General features: G+C 39.9%; 1 protein-coding gene across 1 annotated transcript in view; it reads right to left on the bottom strand.

The window, feature by feature from the left end:
• Positions 1-892: 892 nt before the first annotated feature.
• Positions 893-20,047, bottom strand: part of ORC5 (origin recognition complex subunit 5) — a 92,578-nt gene continuing 73,423 nt past the window's right edge. Inside the window, exon 14 of the mRNA XM_036327591.1 lies at positions 893-968. Within this exon, the coding sequence (XP_036183484.1) occupies positions 908-968 (61 nt within the window). The 3' untranslated portion in view covers positions 893-907. The remainder of the gene's footprint in view (positions 969-20,047) is intronic.

The following is a 20,047-nucleotide window of genomic DNA, read 5'->3' as shown; positions in this document are numbered from 1 at the left end:
TTCCGTACTCTCCCCTACTGGGGATCGAACCCGAAACCTAGGTATGTGCTCTGACTGGGAATAGAACCCTAACCTTTTGGTGTACTGGACGATGCTTCAACCAATTGAATCACCCAGCCAGGGCACATGAGGCAAATTTTAATCTCAAAGTGGCAATTTTCAATCACTCAGTTTGCTTCTAAATCACCCACTTTTCTCCAATGTCAGAGATTCTATGTTCAGAGAAAGAAATTCATTTTAATACAACTACATAGAAAATATAACCAGTGAAGTAAATCTAGAAAGAAAACTCAAGCATTATATTTCAAAAGGAATACACGTGATATTTTTCTTATCTAGTATTTTTAATTCAATGATCTACTTAGCTTCCCATGAATTTTCCTAAATTACCAAAAGAAGAACATATGTAGATTTAACATGACTGGGCTTCAAAGGGTGACACGTATTAAGTTCAATACCCATACCCACTTATACACAGATATATTCACACACAGATATATTCACCCTCACCCGTTTTACTGAAAGGTTTAACCTGCCAGTTAGGTGCGTTTCTGAGAATATCCTTATTTAGTCTGCTTTTAAACAACTCAAACCTGGGCTCTCCCTACTACAAAATTCTTGTGGAAAATTATTATAATAAAGTACACTTTTCCAGAGAATTGGGATTTTAATGCGTTCATTTTTTAACTTGTTATTATTCAAGAATGTACATCTTTTTTGACCCTGGCTCACATAAAAAAATATACATTGCAACTTAATCTACCCAACTGATTTCACAACTTAGTGATGGTTCCCAACCTGCGGTTTGATAAATGCTCTTCAAAGACAGTCTTACCAGATGGCAGTAATCCAAGAATTGGACCTGATAACCCCAGCTTTGACTCAGCTGCTACCCTACTTCCAGCGACTAAGGCGGCTTATATTCTTTCCTGTTTTCTTTCTTCTGTGATAGTCTCAGATGCCAGGTACTGTAGGTAAATACAAACATTTAAAGAGATAAGACCCAACAATCTTGTAGCATCAGTCATACGCTTTTTAAAAAACCCTCATCTTGAACAAAGCAGTCTCTAAAATTGGTGATTATGTAATCAGCAATCAAGAGAGGGGCACATATTGAAGGAGAAATAGTCACACAAAAGCAAAACACATACAGTGTTAATGCTCTGCAATCTGCCTTTCTCTAGACTCATTTTTTATCCTTTGTCCTCCCTACTGTCAATTTTTTTGCTCAGTAAGTAGAATACGGTTGCCTTCTTTGCCCTAATGTCTGCTTTCTTTCCCAGAAAGTTCTTTTCTGTTGGACTTATGGCAGCCTTCCATGCAGTCTCTCCCCATCCTTCTCTTGCACTCTCTGAATAATGGAAGCTCTTTTATTCCAGCCAGGGCACTAGTTCTCACTTGACTCCTCACCCACTAATAAATCACTCATTGCTCAAGGATTCCCAGTAAACTCTGGCTCCCCTGTTTCCCCGGCCAGAACATCTTTGTAAGCTTTCATCAAACAAAGGCACATGATTACATAGCCAACCTAGATAAAAATACCACAAAAGAGGGGTTTGAAAAATTATTTCATTACAGACATCATCGTCGTCTATTAGGTAGATATTAGTCATTGTATCTTCCCAGCATAAGATAAGCATTTTATTTGATTTACCCAGGGATTAGGTGACATTAACTGACCCATAGGGAATTCCCTGCTCCAGCTCTGGCCAGAGGAAAATTCCCTTTAGTAGTTCAGCCTTTCTGTTTCACTGCACATATCACCTTATTAGTGAGGCGGCCTCACTTTTAATCTTCCATTTCATCAGTTGTGGGTTTTGTTAATTACTTTAACTTTTCCTACAATGAATCGTTCTTTGCTTGTTACTTAGTGAAACTAAACATGAATTAAACTTGAAACCTACAGTGGAGTAGCTCTGTTAAAAAATGTTTTAGCATCTGCCGTATCATCTTTTTGGAAGTCATATTTTGTTATTCCATCTAAAAAAAAGATGATCTAGGTAATATTTAATACCATGTGGCAAAGCTCAATAAAAAAATAACTTACTTGACTCTTTTTACTCTATTACTTTTGCTCTGATTTTAACTAATAAATATCCATATATAATTTTTCTAGTATTATATAAAGGTATAAAAATAAAAGTGAATGTCAACCATCATTCCACCACCTAGAAATAATCACTGACAATGTGGTTATTTGGTACATATCCATGGAGGCTTTTCTCATATACACGTCACACACACACATGCACTTGCACACATACACACACACACACACACACACACACACACACTAATACAGTATTTTTTAAAAATCTCAAAAGCAGCTGCCTTTAGGTGATTGGATTAGGGATAATTCTTGTCCTACTCCTTTACATCTTTCTCTCCTTTCCACACTTTTTATAATGTCCATACATTGGTTACAAGTTGCAAAAAAAGAAAATAAAAAACTAAAAAGACTAATCGAGGGGCCATGGTGATGAGAAGCCATGAGACCCGCAGAGGTAGCCCCAGGGATAGGCAGGGTGAGTGGGATGGGGAGGGAGTGCTGGTGGGACTGGGGAAAAGTCTGCAAAGGAAGGACGTTTCAACTAGTCATACCTAAATCTCCATTCCCACTGCTGTTTTCTCAGAACTTGCACACTTGGACACCTTCGCTGTCACTTTCACATGTTTATATTTTCCAGGACTTTGCTAATAAGAGTTGATGCAAAGAAAATTACCTAGATCTTTTGTCAATGTCAAGAAGTGAGGAATAATTTATAAGTATTTCCTTAGCTTCTGCTGGTTGGATCGTTATGAAAAATCCTGCTCCTAAATAGGATGTAGCTGGCAGGAGAGATGTGATTATTATCTGTGTCCTCCATCAGGCTCGGAGAGGAGGAAGTGCACACATCTCAGCAGGGCTAGCACTGACTCCCCATAGGCCACTATTTCAATTCAACTCTGCTAAATTACACTCCCTCGCCAATCCCAGGAAACTCCCCTCTTTCCCTAATGAAGCATTTATCACCCTCTCCACAGTGAATCTACAGCCTGTTCCCTCTCCTGCACCTTCATATCTCGGCCCATCCATCTCCTCCCTTTGTTTTACTTTAGGAGGGAGGCTTGTTATATATTGCTTGTATAATGCTTTAATCATGGATTATGAGTTGCTTTACAGCTCCCTGAATGCCTTGGCAAGGTCTCTATATAAGTAAAATTATTATTATTAAAGTCAATTAATCAGAGGCACAATTCACTTCTCAGTGTCTGACATCCTGAAAGCTTACTGATGTAGAAAAGCCTTTTGGTTTCCTTCCAGTGTAACAACATTTTGGGGAATCAAAAATATAGGACGTGGCACTACTAAGGTCCTTAATTAAATTGTAATTTGTACATACATATGGATGCATTTCTTTTTGTTGACCTGTTAAGGATCAATGATTGATTAGCAGTGAAATAAGATATGGTGCTGAGTAATTATGCTTAGGAAGTACTGGTGAGACTTGTCATATAATTTGCAAGCTATTTTAATTTATACTCAGCCAAAGAAAGAAGGGGAGAAGCAGCTCCTTGTATAATTGGAATTTTGCATCCACCTAAATTTCTTTTGAGAGGTTTACTGACTGGAGTAGTTAATTATTTGATTTTTCTTTTTAGTAAACTTTTTATTGCAGCATACATAAATACATACAGAAAAGTGTGCAAATCATAAGTATACAGCTCAATAATTTTCACAATGGAAGCAGAAAATGTACCACTCAGATTAAGCAGCACAACATCACCACTCCTCAGAGGCCGCTCACACCACCTCCCATTATTACCCAAAATTACCCGTTATTACTCAAAAGTCATCCTGGCCTGGCCAGGGTGGCTCAGTGGTTGAGCATTGAACCACAAACCAAGAGATCGTGGTCCGATTCCCGGTCAGGGCACATGCCCGGGTTGCTAGCTCCATCCCCAGTGTGGGGTGTGCAGGAGGCACCCAATCAAGGATTCTCTCTCATCATTGATGTTTCTATCTCTCACTCCCTCTCCCTTCCTCTCTGAAATTAATTAAAACATATTTTTTTTAAAAAAGTCATCCTGACTCCCTACCCCAGATTAGTTTTGCCTATTTTGGAATTTTCTATACATGCAGTCACACAGGTTGTATTTTGTTGTTGCTGTTATTCCTCACTTCAGTATATTTTCCCCATTGATTGAGAGACAGAGAAACATCAATGTGAGAGAGACACATCAGTTGGTTGCCTCCCACACGTGCCTGACCAGGGCCAGATATCAAGCCTAGAACCAAGGTATGTGCCCTTGACCAGAATCAAACCCAGGACCCTTCAAGTCCAAGGGCCAACACTCTATCCACAGGGCCAAACCAGCTAGGGCAGACAGGCTGTATTCTTGTGTCTACTCAAAGATTTGGCTTCAGTGGTACTTAGGTTTATAATTTATTTATTAAATACCTTCCATGAGGCAGGAATTTGAAGGGCTTATTAGAGACAGTACCCGCCCCTGATAGTCTTTCACTGGGGGGTGAGGGCACAGATGTGCAGAGAGACGGGGGCAGGTGCTTGTTAGTGGTTCTGTGAAGGAAGACAGTGGGTCTCAAGGCCAATGGAGCTCTGTCCCACTCGGGCTCAGGAGGTAAAATAAAAAGGCTTCTTAGGTTTCTTGATACCTATTGTACATTTTTAAATTATCTAAGGACTTGGAAAAAGAGCAGGAAGGCATGATAGTGCTGTTTGGACATATTATTCTGGAGAGACTTTCTGGGTTGTTTCTGGGGCCCTTCCCTTTCAGTTCATTCCATTCTCCTCCTTTTTAAACTTTATCTATCCCTGTCCTCCTATACATCCCCTCCCCCTCTGGATTCTCCTCTCCCTCTCCCCTCTTTCTTAGTCTCCCCCACATCTGCTCTGGATCCTTCTCTCCTGGGTGATCCTTGCTTCCAGGGTGAGAGGAAACAAAAGCATAAAGCTTCTGTGCTCTCGATGCTCACCTGCTCTGCCCACTCACCTTCCCCTGTGCCTTCCTTAGGGTTAGTGGGCTCACAGCACTCCCAGGAGCCGAGCCGATGGCTGATGGCCAAGCAGGTGGAAGGGAATTTAAAAGGAAGGATAGACGTGGCTGGAGGATGAACAGAAGAGACTGGCAAACCCATTTCAATCAATTCTATTTCCTTTCCCACTTTACGTCCTGTGGTCAATTGAATTGGGTTTAGCTGATTTAATATTTATTGTGTTCCTTGTTCTATCACCAAGCCCTATTCAGTTTCGGTGTTGAGGTGTGGATAGAGTTTTGTTTTGCTTTGCGTCCTATAAATCCACCCTTCTCTCTGAAAACCCAAAAGGTGGATTGTGGTGATTGCTGGTCCACAGAGGGGAGGCTGCTCTTGTGTCTCCTGCCAGAGGGAAGCTCAATGCTCAGCGTCAATGAGAGACCATTTACAATACCAGCAAGGGACCGGACCTCCTACTTCATCATGATGGAAGAAGCCCCAGCCTGTGTTTTTTTCATCTGATTCCGACAGGGTGGTTTTTGTATCTTTCCCACTGGCTGCCTAAATTGGAGACTTGGCTGAAAATGAACTGGCTTAAGTTCAACCCAGTCAAAATGAATGCCCAGGACTGGTCAACTATAGAAGCTGGGAGAGACAGCCTCACACAGATTTCCTCCAGCTGCAGTTTCAGAGGACAGAAGGTGACTATCGTGCGGCAGAGCATGGAGATGGCAAACTTCAAAGGGCTCTGGATCAAACCATCTGAGTTCAAATCCTGGCTGCATTGAGTAGCTGGGTGACCCTAGGCAAGCCGTCTAATCTCGGAGGCTGCTCACCAGTCTTACACTTGGGATGGTAGAACAGGCCTCGCAGGTGCTTGGCTGGAATCGGTGCGATAATGTGCGTGAAAGACTTGGCGCCTGGCCTGGCACAGCTCCCACAGTGAGCTGTGTCTTTATCTCCCTGGATAGGATTCTGTTTTTAAACCAGAGGATGCTCTGGGACTACATGCAGAAGCCTGCTGATGTCAGGCCCTATGAAAAAAGGCAGGTTTTGGAAGAGGCCAGATTTCAGGTCCCATTGGAGGTTGCAGCTCTCTGGTTTGCATGTCTGATGAACAGACCATATGGAAGGTCAGAGGTCCCATTACCTCAACAGATAGAGTCTAAGGATCTTTCGGCCTTACCAAGCTGTCACCAGGACCCAGACCTTGAATGATAGAGAAGTGCCGCTAAAAGAAGCATCTCCTTGTGCTTCTTTGAGCTGGAAATTTCAATAAAAATCAGAAATAATAACTTAGCCAATACAGCAGCTCACACTGCTTACACTCCCACAGGGAAGTAAAACCCATTGAATAAGAATAAATATCACGTAAATACTGCCTGGCCAGCATGGCTCAGTGGTTGAGCGTCAACCTATGAACCAGGAGGTCACAGTTCGATTCCTGGTCAGGGCACATTGCCAGGTTGTGGGCTCTATCCCCAGTGTGGGGTGTGCAGGAGGCAGCCGATCAATGATTCCCTCTCATCACTGATATTTCCATCTCTCTCTTCCTCTCTGAAATCCATGAAAATATATTTTGAAAGTATCATATGGATACTGATGTAGATACTTAATAGATAGTAATAATAGAGTGCTTGGGTTTTTTGATGATTATTGTCTCAAAGGATGTATGGGAGAATTACATGCATGTATCTTGTGCATAAATAAAAGCTTAATATCTTTTTTGTTATAAAACACTTATTTAGAGCCTGTACCTGGAATCATGTCTTATGTTGTTAGATATGGGAAAAGACAACCTCTTCCCAAAAGGAGCCACAATCCAGTGTTCGAATTCAGGGATATTTCTCTGAGGAAGTGCAGCTCTGAGGGTGCAATGGTAGGAAAAAAGATTTGAGACTAAAACAATTGATTTCTCTTTTTCTCTTATACACTACATCCCTTAAGTCAGGAAATCCTGTTACCTCTACCACAAAAATATAACTAGAATCTACCATTTCTCTGCACTTCTCCTCTACCATCGAGACCAAACCATCATCATCATCTCTCACTTGGAATAACCTCCTAACTGGTGTCCCATCACATGATTCTAAACACAGCAGACTGGGTGGCCCTATGCCACTCCTATGCACAGGCTTTATGCTCTATGGCTTCCTACTTCACTCAGAGTAAAAGACAAGGTCCTCACAGTGGCCCTAATAGACCTGGGATCCCATTCCCTCTCCGACCTCGTCTCCTATCACCTTCCTTTGACCTCTCTTGCTCTACTACTCCTTGTTGCTCCTTCACCCATCATCCCAGCTACCTTCCCCCAAAGTCTTTGCACAGGTTCATCCCTCAGTCTGGACCATTGTTCCCCATAAAGCCATGTGACGAACCCTTCATGATCTTCAAACTTTTATTCAAATGTCACCTACTCTATGAGGCTTAACCTTATCACAGTATTTTTAATCATGACTCTCTCTCTCACCACCCCCCCCCCCCCCCACACACACACACCATCATCAACAACAACAACTCTAGCACTCTGGTACACATAACTTACATTTCTATCATTTACTTACTGCTCTATATTTGTGTGATTTGCTCACTTATTATTGTTTATTCTTCATTTTCCTCCACCAGAATGTAAATTACACTTTTGCTATTCACTACTGTATTTTAAGTACCTGGAACACTTAACAATGAATATTTATTAAATGGATGAATTAATCACATAATCAGGGTAGGAAGATACTTTAGAAATAATCTGGCCTCTCCCACCTCATACCTCAGACTTCTCAGGATGTATCTAATACACAAACTGAGGACAGTCTGTACTTCTATGCTCAAAATTCAGTGCTGCTAAGACTGCACTCCTGAGCAATGGATTTAATCACATAGTTCAACCTGATGTCAACCAGTGCTTCTAAAATTCTCTGCAGTGCAGAAACTTTAAAAAAAATTCTAATCTCCAATAGACCATTACTTTTATACATTACAACAAAAATTAAATACTAGAAATGAATTTTTTAAATAGACATAATAAGAAATTAATAAAATATAGGACAGTATAACAGGGATCAATGGGAACACAATTACTCTGTCAAGTTGCTATAAAAATTTCCAACACTTACTCTTAACTTCTACCCTCATGTCATGGTATCGATGTAACAACAGTTGGAGAGACACACTTTGAGGAGCACCAGTCTAGACCCTGCTTCAGAATTTACTCCTCTCTCCTGCCCCTCCCAAGCTTTCAGCATGCTCCCCCTCTCAAGCCCGCAGGCACAGTAGATTAGCCAACGTGTTTTGGAACCTCTGACCACAATGTCTTCCTGGGAAGGCCTCTAGAGGCCTGCTATGGAATCCTTGAAAATTCTAGTTTAACGAAATCCAGTGAATTGACCTTGAAATGTGGGACAAAGCCTTATCTTTCTAAAATCGTTTACTCTTCTATTGGGGAGTGGCAAAGCCACATTTAAAAGATTATCTTACATTTTATTATGCTGTTAATAAAAACATTTCCTAAAATGCAACATGCCTAATACAGTTTGTGTATATGGTACCTGGAATCATTCAAAAATAAATTTAAAATTTTATCCATATGTATAAATATAGTGAACAATATATTTCCCTTATTACACAGTAGTGAATAGTCTATTGTCTGGAAACAGTAATAATATGAATTGCATCCATAAAAAAGATGTGACCATTTAAAAACTGAATATGTTTTGAGAGAGTAAGTTGAAATATAATTTTGAAAATAAAAAGGCAGTGAACTCATATTTCTCTAGACATTTAAAAAATATGACACATGCAACAGAATTCATATTTCAGTGTACTGTGCTTTCTCCTCTTAACAATACCCTGATTGAGCTTTTGTAGTTACCAGGCATTTGTTTTCAGTGTACGTACAGGATTTCTCTATGGAGATACGTCCATAACATGAAGGCATCCAATATAGAAAATGACATGCAATGCCTTTATTCTTCCAGTTTAAATAATGCCATGACAGCCACTTGGCAGACTGCAGTGGAGAGGAGGTCTCTCCAGGGAGCTGCAGGTTATAACCAGTAAGGGAAGTGTCAAACTGTTCCTGGGATACAGCGTATCAAAACCTGCTCTTAAATGTGCAGCATCACCTGAGATAAATTCCAAGGAGAACAAGCAACTTGAAGAATTGGGTTGTTTAGTTGAACAAAGAAGAAAGTTGATAATGGTAGAAGTTGTCATTTTTGATGCACTTCTAACTTCTAGAAAATAGATTCCCACCTTTAAAAAAATCCTAATCCCTATCCAAATCTTTTTTATTTTGCTGATCTATCCACATTTGAAAAATTAAAACCTGGGAAAAGTTGGACTTGGAGCACTGCACCATCACTTCCTCATGGGTTTCCCAAGACAAGCCTTCCTGGAATTCCTGGTCTGGCTAGAGCCCTGTGTGAGCCCTTCTCACGCCACGCACCTCAGCGCTTCTTACCCACTGTGGCCTAGCGCCGGAGCTGGGCTGTTCCCCGGAAGACAGAATGGCTGAATGCAGACGTGCATCTCACCTAAAGCAGAACTACCTGAGGGACTAAGTGTTCCAGGAAGTTGACGTTTAGAAGACAAAGCTGTAGCACAGAGAGGACTGAGAATGGGAGGAAAAATAATACTGAAAATAAGAGTTAAAAAGGTCAACAGAGGAGGCAGCTTAACACAAGAGAACAGCTCCCTGGGGCACAGTGACACAAGCTGTTAAGAAACAGTACAGGGAGGTCAAAACCAGGGGACTAGGTCATCTCACTTCAGGAGCCTTGAGCCAAGTGCTGTGATCCCAGTTATGCGAGGCTCCTCTGCCAGCCAGGCGCTTCCCCCACTCTTCCTAAAGAAAGTGTTCCTTGCCTCCCGGCTTTGTTCCACTGGTTCTTCTCCGTAACATCTGGCCAGTTCTTCAGTGCCCAGACCACATGCCACTGTCTCCCCTACATGCTGTCCCCACGTAATGAACTGTCTCTATGTTGTTCAGCTGGGTGAACTGCCTTCCCACTCCTCCACCCTTTGTGTGTCTATCGCAGCACTTACACCAACCAGGTGCAAGGTCTACCCTGTCCCCCAAGTGAATGTGACCTTTTTGTCTCCTGAGCCCCTCAGCACTTTCCTAGGTCGTGACATAATTTGGTGTGTGCATCCTGGTCCCATTGCCCTTAGTAGATGAAATTCCGCAAAGGCAAGAATGAGGTCCCATTCATTTGTGTATGCCCTGCAGTGCCTGGCTAAAGAAATGGGTGCTTGATGAATATCTGTATACGGTAATATAGCTACTTTTCTCCTTAACAGAGAAGAGTTCACATAATAGCTCATAATAGACAGGTAGGAGAGAGACATATGAGTGGAGTTTCTCCTCTCCCAGGTCTGCACAATGAAGGTGGATTTCTTCCATCTCTTGCCCTGCCCTCAATTTTTCTTGTGAACACCTGGATAAGAGCCTGTGAATGCATGGAAATTCACACCTTGTGTCTGGATCTCCCAGGAATTCTAACTCTCATAACAGACCACACTCAATCTTCAGCAATTTGTTAAGACTGTTAGCTGTATTATTTTTACCAGCTTATTTGACACCCAGCATCTGATGCAGGTTAAGCAACTGCTCATGTTCTGGTCTTTCCAAGATCTCAAGCGACTTGGTTGCTCTGCCTCCTGAGCTTTCTAATGGGCTCGAGATGTCATTTTTTTGTAGACTAGTTTTTCTCTTGTTGTAAGGCTGAAATGCTCTTTCTTCATACACAGCTTTTGATGTAGCAAATGCATTTTTTCAATACCCATCAGGAAGGAGAAACACATGCATTTCTGATTTATATATAATGGACAATTAATAAGAATTTCAGGGCTATGCTAATTCTCCTGCTCTGTTACAATATATCCAAAGGGACCTGAACCATCTGGATATTACATAAAACATATTGGTCCACTGTTTGATGACATGGTTATTAATTAGGCCTATTAAGCAAGAATTGCAAGGAATCTGGATGCCTTGGTATGACAATACATGTCTCCAGGTGCTGGATAGGAAATAAGCCTCATGACAATTCAGAAGCCTTCCACATTGGTGCAGCTGGTGATCTGCGACATGATGTGACATCCCATCCAAAGGTAAATTATTGTAAGTGTATCTCCTATTGCTACATATAGGCTTCTTCAGATTCTGGAGGCAACGTATACTCTTCCTACTCATTTATAAGTGATATGAAGGGCTGCTATTTCTGAGTGGGGAGCAGAGCAGGAAAGAAATCTGTAGTGGATCTAGGCTGTGGTACATGCAACACTATTTCATGGGCTATACCACCCCGTAGACCCCATAGTAATAAGAGACGTATGAGAGAGAAGGAGGCTGTCTGTCAAGTTCCAATAGCAGACGTGTAGCAAAGTCTCCCTTTGCTGAAACAAATAGCTCTTGGCATGCTACACTGTCTTGGTAAAAGCTAAGCATCTAACCATGGGACATCAAGTGTCACATGGCCAAAATTATCCATTGTGATGAACTGGGTACTCTCTGACCCATCAATTCACAAACACCTATTCATTTTTAAATGGAAGTGATACATCAGAAATCAATCTCAAATAGGTCCAGAAAGCATAAGAAACCACAGGAACAGTGGCCCAGACCACTGCTGCAATGTCTCTCCCTCAGGTCATGCCTATGACTTCAGGGTGGGTTTCCCCAGGATCAATTGATGCAAGACAAAAACGCTGGTTTTGTTTCATGGATGGGTAAGCTCTATATGTTGCTGCAAGTTGAAAATAGACTGTTTTTTATTTTCACTAGAGCCCTACTCAGTGGATGTAAAAGGTGGTGGTGAATGAAATCCTCCCAGTGTACAGTTTTGAGTGGTCAGAGAGAAGACCCAGGTGTAAGTAAGGTTACAGTCAGACTTAGGGGCAGTGGTGAATGGCTTGGCTAGTTGGTCAGAAGCCTACAAGGTACAAGATTAGAAACTCAAGGACAAGAAGGTCTGCAAAAAGAGTTATGTGGACAGCCCTATGAGAATGAGCACAGCCTGTGAGGATCTTCTGCACCCACTGCAAAAGATGCACTAATTCACCAAATGAAAAGAAAGACTGGGTCAGACGATGTCAGCTAGCATCTGTCCTCAGCTTTCCAGTGCCTGCATAATATGCTCATGAATAACAGAGAGTCCAGCTATGCCTGGGCCTAACAATATGGGTGGAAGGAGAGGAAAAGAATCCTAGGAGACCGAGTTCAAATTAGAAGCGACTGAGTCAATCTTGAATTAGCCTGTTAGTTTCTACCATCAACAGAAGTGGGGGCTCAAAAGTTAATTTAGTTATAAATAATAAAGCATGTAAATTTTTGCTTGGATTGCTTACTTCAAACCAATATCTTACATAGCTAACTTTGTGGTTTCCACTTGGTATTTTGCAAACTTTAAAAGAAATTTACTCTAGTGTCAACACATTTGTAGGAAACAGCCTCTTTTGATGATCTCTCAGAAAGCATGGCTATTGCATGCAACTGTTACACAAAATTTAAAGGTTCTAACAAATGGTCACATCTTGAATTGTAAAGCAGTAAGCTAAAATTTCTGCTTGGCTATACCACCTACCCATACAGTAGCCCAGGCCATTTGGCACTCTTTCCCTGATCCTCAGAATAAAAAAAGAAATGATTATTTTGTTATACAGGAGAGTTTATCGATCTTTCTGCTGCCTTACTTCTTCCAAGGAACTCTGATGATCTCATCTTCCTCCTCAACTTGTCCTCCTAACTACCCATCAAGCTTTTACTTCCCTAAAAGGCATTCTGCTGTCAATGATTGGGTGAATACTTTTTTTAAAATCCAAACTATGTAAGCATTAGACAGAATATACTAGTATGTGAATTGTCTACTACAGTGCCAGACACTATGCAGTAGACAACTGTACAATTGGTCCAAGTGGTAGTTATAATTATCACTATCATATAGTTTTAGCAGTGAGAAATGAGGAAAAGGAAAAGCAATTTCCATCTCAAAGGACAATATGTGTCCAGTAATCTAACTTTTCTCCTCATCTTCCTTACACAGGCAGCTCTTATTTACTGTACGATAATGATGGAACCATACTGATAGTTTTAATCTTTATACAGGGCTGTCCATTGCACTCTGTTCTGCCTCCTACAGCTGTCTTGCTAATAACGGCCACTGTTCACAAAGGAAATTTAAAACAGTGCCAAGCAATCCAACATCTGGAGCCAAAACTCCAAGCATGTCCTCTACTGAGTGTGGTTCAGTGGTGAATGTGTCATGATTAGGGTAAAAATACAAAAGATAGATGTCTGATTCCTGGGGAAGGGGGGGAGAGTTAGTTACTAATAACCAAATAATACTCACTTAGATCTATCTAGAAAAAACTTTTATATATAAAATGGAAAAATTCAGCATATAAACTTATTTATTTATTCTGAAAGGGAAAGTAAATGTAGTAAGAACAGCTTTAAAACAATGACTTTTGAAATTTAAATAGCGTATTTTATCTGTCAATTCAGTATTTAGAGGCCATTTTTGTGCAGCGTGGGCATGATTAAACTGTTCTATCTAAATCTATGACACACTCAGTCCTTTCCTGTCATTTTTCTTTTTAATATTTCAAGGACCAGTTGAAATTTTTGCAATAAAAATTTAGTATTTGAAATTTTAGTATTTAAGCGAAGCCCATCCTCCCACAGAAAAGATTGACCAAGGTTCCTTATGGTTTAGCAGCAACCTGGGGGCAGGAGCTCAGCCAGCGAAGAGGAAAAATGTTCTAATCCACAGGAGCCAACCATACTTCCTTTATATACACTGTTCCATTACATGCTTCCATTTAGATGCTGACAACCCCACACTGATATCTGCAGCCTGGACTTCTACCCTGAACTTCATTTTTGTCTATCTAACTGCCTCCTTGACATCTCCACTTAGATATTTAGTAATTTCCAATTTACCAAGTCCACACCTGAACCCCTGATCTTTTCTCCCCTCCAGTATTCCAGATGTTCAGGTCAAAAGCCCTGAAGTCTACCTTGGCTCTTTCTTTCACAGTCAATATCCAATTAATTAGTACATACTATAGATATTTCTTTCAAATTATATCCTGAATCTAACAACTTCTCACCACCTCCACTGTTAATACCCTTACTGAACCACCATTATCTTTCATTTGGATTATTTTAATAGCCTTCTCAATGCTCTTCCTCCCTCTACCCTCATCTCCCCAAAAGCCTATCTCAGTGTAGCACTCAGTGAGCCAGATCACAGATCCAATCAAAACCAGATCACGTGGCTTCTATGCTCAAAACTCTCTCCATCTCACACAGAATAATAACCAAGGCAGTAAAACATCAGACATTTCTTTTAGAAATATTTTTTTCTGATATATCACCTCAGGCAAGGAAAACAAAAGAAAAAACAAACAAATGAGATTACATCAAACTAAAAAGTTTTTGCACGGCAAAGGAAACCATCAACAAAATGAAAAAACAACCCACTGAATGGGGGAATATATTCACCAGTGATACCTCCGATATGGGTTAACATCCAAATTTTATAAAGAACTTATAAAACTCAACACCAAAAAAAACCAATCAATTTAAAAAATGGTCAAAGGACCTAAATAGACACTTCTCCAAAGAGGACATGCAGATGGCCAATAGACATATAAAAAGATGCCCAATGTCACTAATCATTAGAGAAATGAAACGAAAACCACAATATCACCTCATACCTGTGAGAATGGCTACCTTCAATAAATCAACAAACAAGTGCTGGCAAGCATGTGGAGAAAAGGGAACTCTAGTGCAATGTTGGTGGGGATGCAGATTGGTGCAGCCACTGTGGAAAGCAGTATGGAGTTACCTCAGTACTAGGAATATATCCAAAGAAACAAAAACACTGATTTGAAAGAATATATGTACCCCTATGTTCATTGCAGTATTATTTAAAATAGCCAAGATTTGGAAGCAGCCCAAGTGCCTATCTGTAGATGAGTAGATAAAAAGTTGTGGTATATTTACAGAATGGAATACTACTCAGCTGCAAAAAAGGAAATCTTATCCTTTGCAACAGTATGGACTTGGAGAACACAATGCTAAGCTGAAATATGCCAGAGAAGGACAAGTACCGTTTGATTTAACTCAGATGTGGAATCTAATGAACAAAATGAAGTAACAAAATAGAAACAGACTCATAGATAGAGAACAGATGACAGCTGTCAGAGTGGAGGGGGATTTGGGGCTGGGTGAAAAAGGTGAAGGGATTGAGCAAAAAACAAACAAACAAACAAATACCCTATAGATACAGACAACAGTATGGTGACTGCCAGGGAGAAGGGGAGGTGGGGGGAGGCAGAAGAGGATAAAGGCGGGTAAATGGCGATGGAAGGAGACTTGACTTGGGGTGGTGAACACACAACACAATATACAGATGATGTATTATAGAACTATACACCTGGAACCTATATAATTTGATTGATGAATGTCACCCCAATAAATTCATGTAAGTGTAATTTACTAAAAAAACAAAATAAAAAAAAGAACCAAGGTTCTTCAATTCCTGCAAGGCCACACATGGCCTGGCCCCCATTACCTCTCTGACCCCATCTCCTACCACAGTTGCTTTTGCTTCTCGTGCTCCAATGACATGGACTTTCTTATAGCCACAGCTCCTGAGCTTTAGGAAGGAAGCAGAGATGCTTGGTAGGGTAGAAGGACAACCAGCGGTCACTGCCACACCAATTCAAATTTTGAAATGACATAAAATATATTCCATCTATAGCACATGAAAGTATTATTTTCAGCCTATATGTCCTGTATGGTGATTTAAATCATGTTTGCAAATTCTTTGACACTCCTTCTATAGACAGGTGGGTCTAATTCCCTTCCCTTTCAATATAACTAGGCCACAATCACTGCCTTAAACACAGTGCAGCCAAAGTGATGCTATGTAACTTCTGGTGCTACATTAGACATGGCCATGCAGTATCTGCCGGTTTCTCTTGGGATGCTGGCTTTCTGAATCTAGTCATCATACCAAGAGGAAGTGGAGAGAGCACAGGGAGACCACACATTGGTGTTCCAGGTGAGAGGCACCAGTCAGCATCAGCCTCCAGACATGAGCCAGCCTTCATGTCATGATTCCAATTCCATTGTCAAGTTTCTGTTTGGAGCCACGTCCTGCCCAAACTGCAGTTTCATGATCAAAATAAATGATTGTTGTTTTTAGGCCATTAAGAGTGGGGTGGTTTGTTATTCAGCAACAGATAAATGGAACATTCTGCTTCCGTGCTATCTTGATTCAAATTTCTGTAAGTTAGCATCTATTTCACTGTCCTCCTCCTTTCATACTTCAATTTTTTTGACTCTCTTTCCTCACTTTAGAGTTTCTTTTGTTCTTCCGCCTGTTTTATTACCATGATAAGCATTTCTTTAAAAAACACATATTGGCCACACATATTTGTTTTTTGATTAGTTTTTTGATTAGAATTAGTTTTTGATGTTTTTCATTATGTTGATGTAGTTTCACATTTCAACTACTTGTATATAAATGACTTTTTAAAAAACTTTATTCACTCTAAACATTTTTGGTGAAACTTCAATCTTAATTCTCCTACTAATCCTATTTCACAGGCTGCTATGGTTGCCACTGGACCCCCCCTGACCTGTCTTCTCTTTCTCAGTATGAAAGACAATTATATTTCTCTTTAAATTACAAGAACAATATAGTAACTAGAAGTAAATATGCCAAAACTTGCACTAATACGTAGTCAACATTTTTCAATTAAAGAACGACTGATATAGAAACAGCAGGAGTTCTATTTTAGCATCCTTTCTCATGGACGTTTACGGGGTTAGTGCATCTCAGTTCCTCTGAGGCTCTCTTCATTGCCAAGTGAATAAGTCCCATTACGTGAATCTAAAGAGAGTTAAGAAATTCCAGAAACACCTGAGCCAGAGTAACATCTCTATTACAGTTAACCCTTGAACAACGCAGGGTTAGGAGACAGTAATTCCCTACTCCCATTCCATGCAGCTGACAATCCACACATACCTTTTGACTCCCCAAAACTTAAGTAGTAATAGCCTACTGTTGACTGGAAGCCTTATCAATAACATAAACAGTAGATTAACATATTTTTGTTATGTGTATTATATAATGTATTTTTACAATAAAGTAAGCTAAAGAAAATGTTATTGAGACAACCATAAGGAAGAGAAAATGTGGACCTATATTTTATGCACTTATGACATATCTAACTTTTCCTTAATTTTTTCAATATTTCTAGGCTGTGCAGTTTGTCTGCAAGTTTTTTTTCTCAAATGGTTGCAAATCTCCAGAAACTTTTCCAATATATTGAAAAAAATCCACAAATAAGTGGACCTGTGCAATTTAAACCCATTTTGTTCAAAGGTCAACTGTACTTTGAAAGTCAGCCCAAAGTGATGAAATTGTGTTTGGATCTAACATTCTCCACAGAACTAAAACTCGAAGTGGGCTTGGTTTTTCGTTTTAAGACCATATAGTACATGGCACCTAGCCCAGGTTGGTCTCTTACTGCGGCTTCATGCACTGAAGTGAATTGTTACTTTAAAATTTTAAGTTAACTTTCAGTTGAAGTGCAATAGTTATAACCACCTTATATATATTTCCTTTCAATTATTTCCAGATGATTTCTCCCTCACCACGTCATGGACATTATAAGAACTAAGACCTTTAACTCACTAAATGGCCACCTCTATTCTGATGACTCCTAGTTTATACTTCGTAGTAACTCTGATCTCTAACCTAAATCCAACCACCTATTTAATATTATTACTTGAATAACTCACAATTCAAGTATGAGGCAAAATGTCTAAAGTTGAACTCATGGTCTTCCTCACGCCATAGACGTAACTTCTCCCCCAGGATTTCCCATCTCTAGGAATGGCTGTACCAATGCTGATAATACCTGTTGTCCAGGCCAGAAATCTGTATCTCCTAAATCCAACGCAATGCCTGGCTCACAGCCAGTACTTAGTATTTGTTGAAAGATTATTGAATACTTGTATGGAAACTGCAGTTAAATCAGACTCTCAACTCCTTCACAGACCAAGGAAATGAATAATGATTTATCCAAAACCCAAGCTGATCTTTACTGGCTTTAAAAATCCAAGCTCTTTCCATCATGCCAAAGCCACCAGTATTTACTCAAACAGTTGAATGCCTTCTAAAATTCCCATGATTACTGTGCATCAACATGCAGTTAAATGAATGAATTGATTATAATTTTCTCTGCTCTACCAAATTTCTAGTCCTCATACTGTGCTTCTTGAATGTGTCACTGCTGAAAAATGAACACTAACTGTGTATTCAGGGCATTTAATGGCAAATTTGAGTGAAATGTTGCTATCCTGATAGAAAAGATTTCTTTGAGCTCTACTAAAAATTTTGTGTCAGCAGACTGAAATTACATGCAAAATTATCTAAACTATTCACATATGATAGGCAGTCACACTTAGTAGCAGATGAAGCCTTCAAGAAGGTAGGAAATGAAGCTGAATAATATCAACCTCTGGTCTAATTACCTCCAAGTCTCTGTTCATAACTGAAGGCATAAAATGCAAAAAATTATGGTACACAATAGTGTGCGGCATCAGGTAGCAAGGGAGGACACTAGCATAGCCCTGACTGCACACATGGGCAGTTGCTGCACTTCATCTACTATTTTAGAGAACTACTAAGTACTTAATGCGATAAAGGATCATTATTCCTGGATTTGGTTCATTACTTTTCTTTGTGTAGTAAAGTTGAGTGGTGCAGACTTTGGAGGGGCTAAGGAGGCTTCCTCTCACTGAGGATTCATGCCCCAAACCACCTTAATTACAATAAATCCATTGGAGGTACATCACTAATTATCTAGACATCATACCTGAGGGCAAACAATGTAATTCTTCAGTCACCTGTTCTTTGATTCAATCATTCTCAGATGAGGTTTTTGACTATTCAACAAGATCCTGAAAAAGAAGTAATGAAATCTGCATATGGATTAGAACCCACTACATAATCCTTCCATTCCAAAAATAACAATACCAAGCACTATATCGATTTAAATAATTCCAAAATTGCTCTCTCTCCTGTTGGCGATAGATTGGTTAAAGATGGGATCCACTGAAGAAGAAAGACCTGGCTCTTCAGCACCCTGTGCGCTAACCCAGAAGTGTTATTTGAAAGCATCTGCTGCAGATTGCCTAACCCAGTGGGCTTGGATTTGGACACTCTCAGTAGGAATGGTTACAGGCTAACAGGACTATAAAGGCAGAGATGATGCTAGTTGATAGATCCTGTAGTTCAACTTCATCCCAGATAGAAGCTGGATTCATCTGATATCAGAGAAATGAAATTTCTGGAGACCAAAACTAGATTTGAGTTTCTTTCTAGAAACTTCTTTCCCAGCCTTGAAACTCTTGGGTGCCATGAGTCCTGGATACACAAGAGATGATGACATTTTTATTTTTATGTATGAAGGTGGAAGCTGACTTTTCTCACTGGAAATGATTTGTAGAATCAACTGGCAAAAACATGAGGATTTCTTTTATCCTCTGAAGGTTCTTTGCTAGATTGTAAACTTCATGAAAGCAGGATAAAATGGTGATGGGAAAAAACAAAAGTTCTTAAAAAAACGTAAAAAAAATAATTCCAAAATTTTAAACAAGAAATGATTTTTATAGGTACAGTTAGGTAAGAGTACTTCTTCTTTTTAGTTGAAATGTTACCACATTCTCACATTCATTCTAGGCCACAAATAAATGTTTCATAACAATATCTAACATTTATTAAGCACTTACTATGTCAGTTACCTTATTTCAGAATTTCTTGACCTCAGCACTGTTGACACTGTCCTGATAATTCCGTTGTGGGATATGCATTTAAGAGGTTTAGCTACATCCCAGGCCTCTAACCTCCCCACTTGCACCTACTTGTGACAAAAATGTCTCCAGAAATTGTAAATGTTCCCTGGATGACAAATTGCCCCTAGTTGAGAACTATTGCCTTAAATAGATAATTTATTCAATCCTCTAGACAACCCCACGAAGTA

Source organism: Myotis myotis, unplaced genomic scaffold (genome assembly GCF_014108235.1).
Source record: "Myotis myotis isolate mMyoMyo1 unplaced genomic scaffold, mMyoMyo1.p scaffold_m19_p_11, whole genome shotgun sequence".
NCBI lineage: Eukaryota > Metazoa > Chordata > Mammalia > Chiroptera > Vespertilionidae > Myotis > Myotis myotis.
This window is presented reverse-complemented; position numbering and strand designations above follow the sequence as displayed.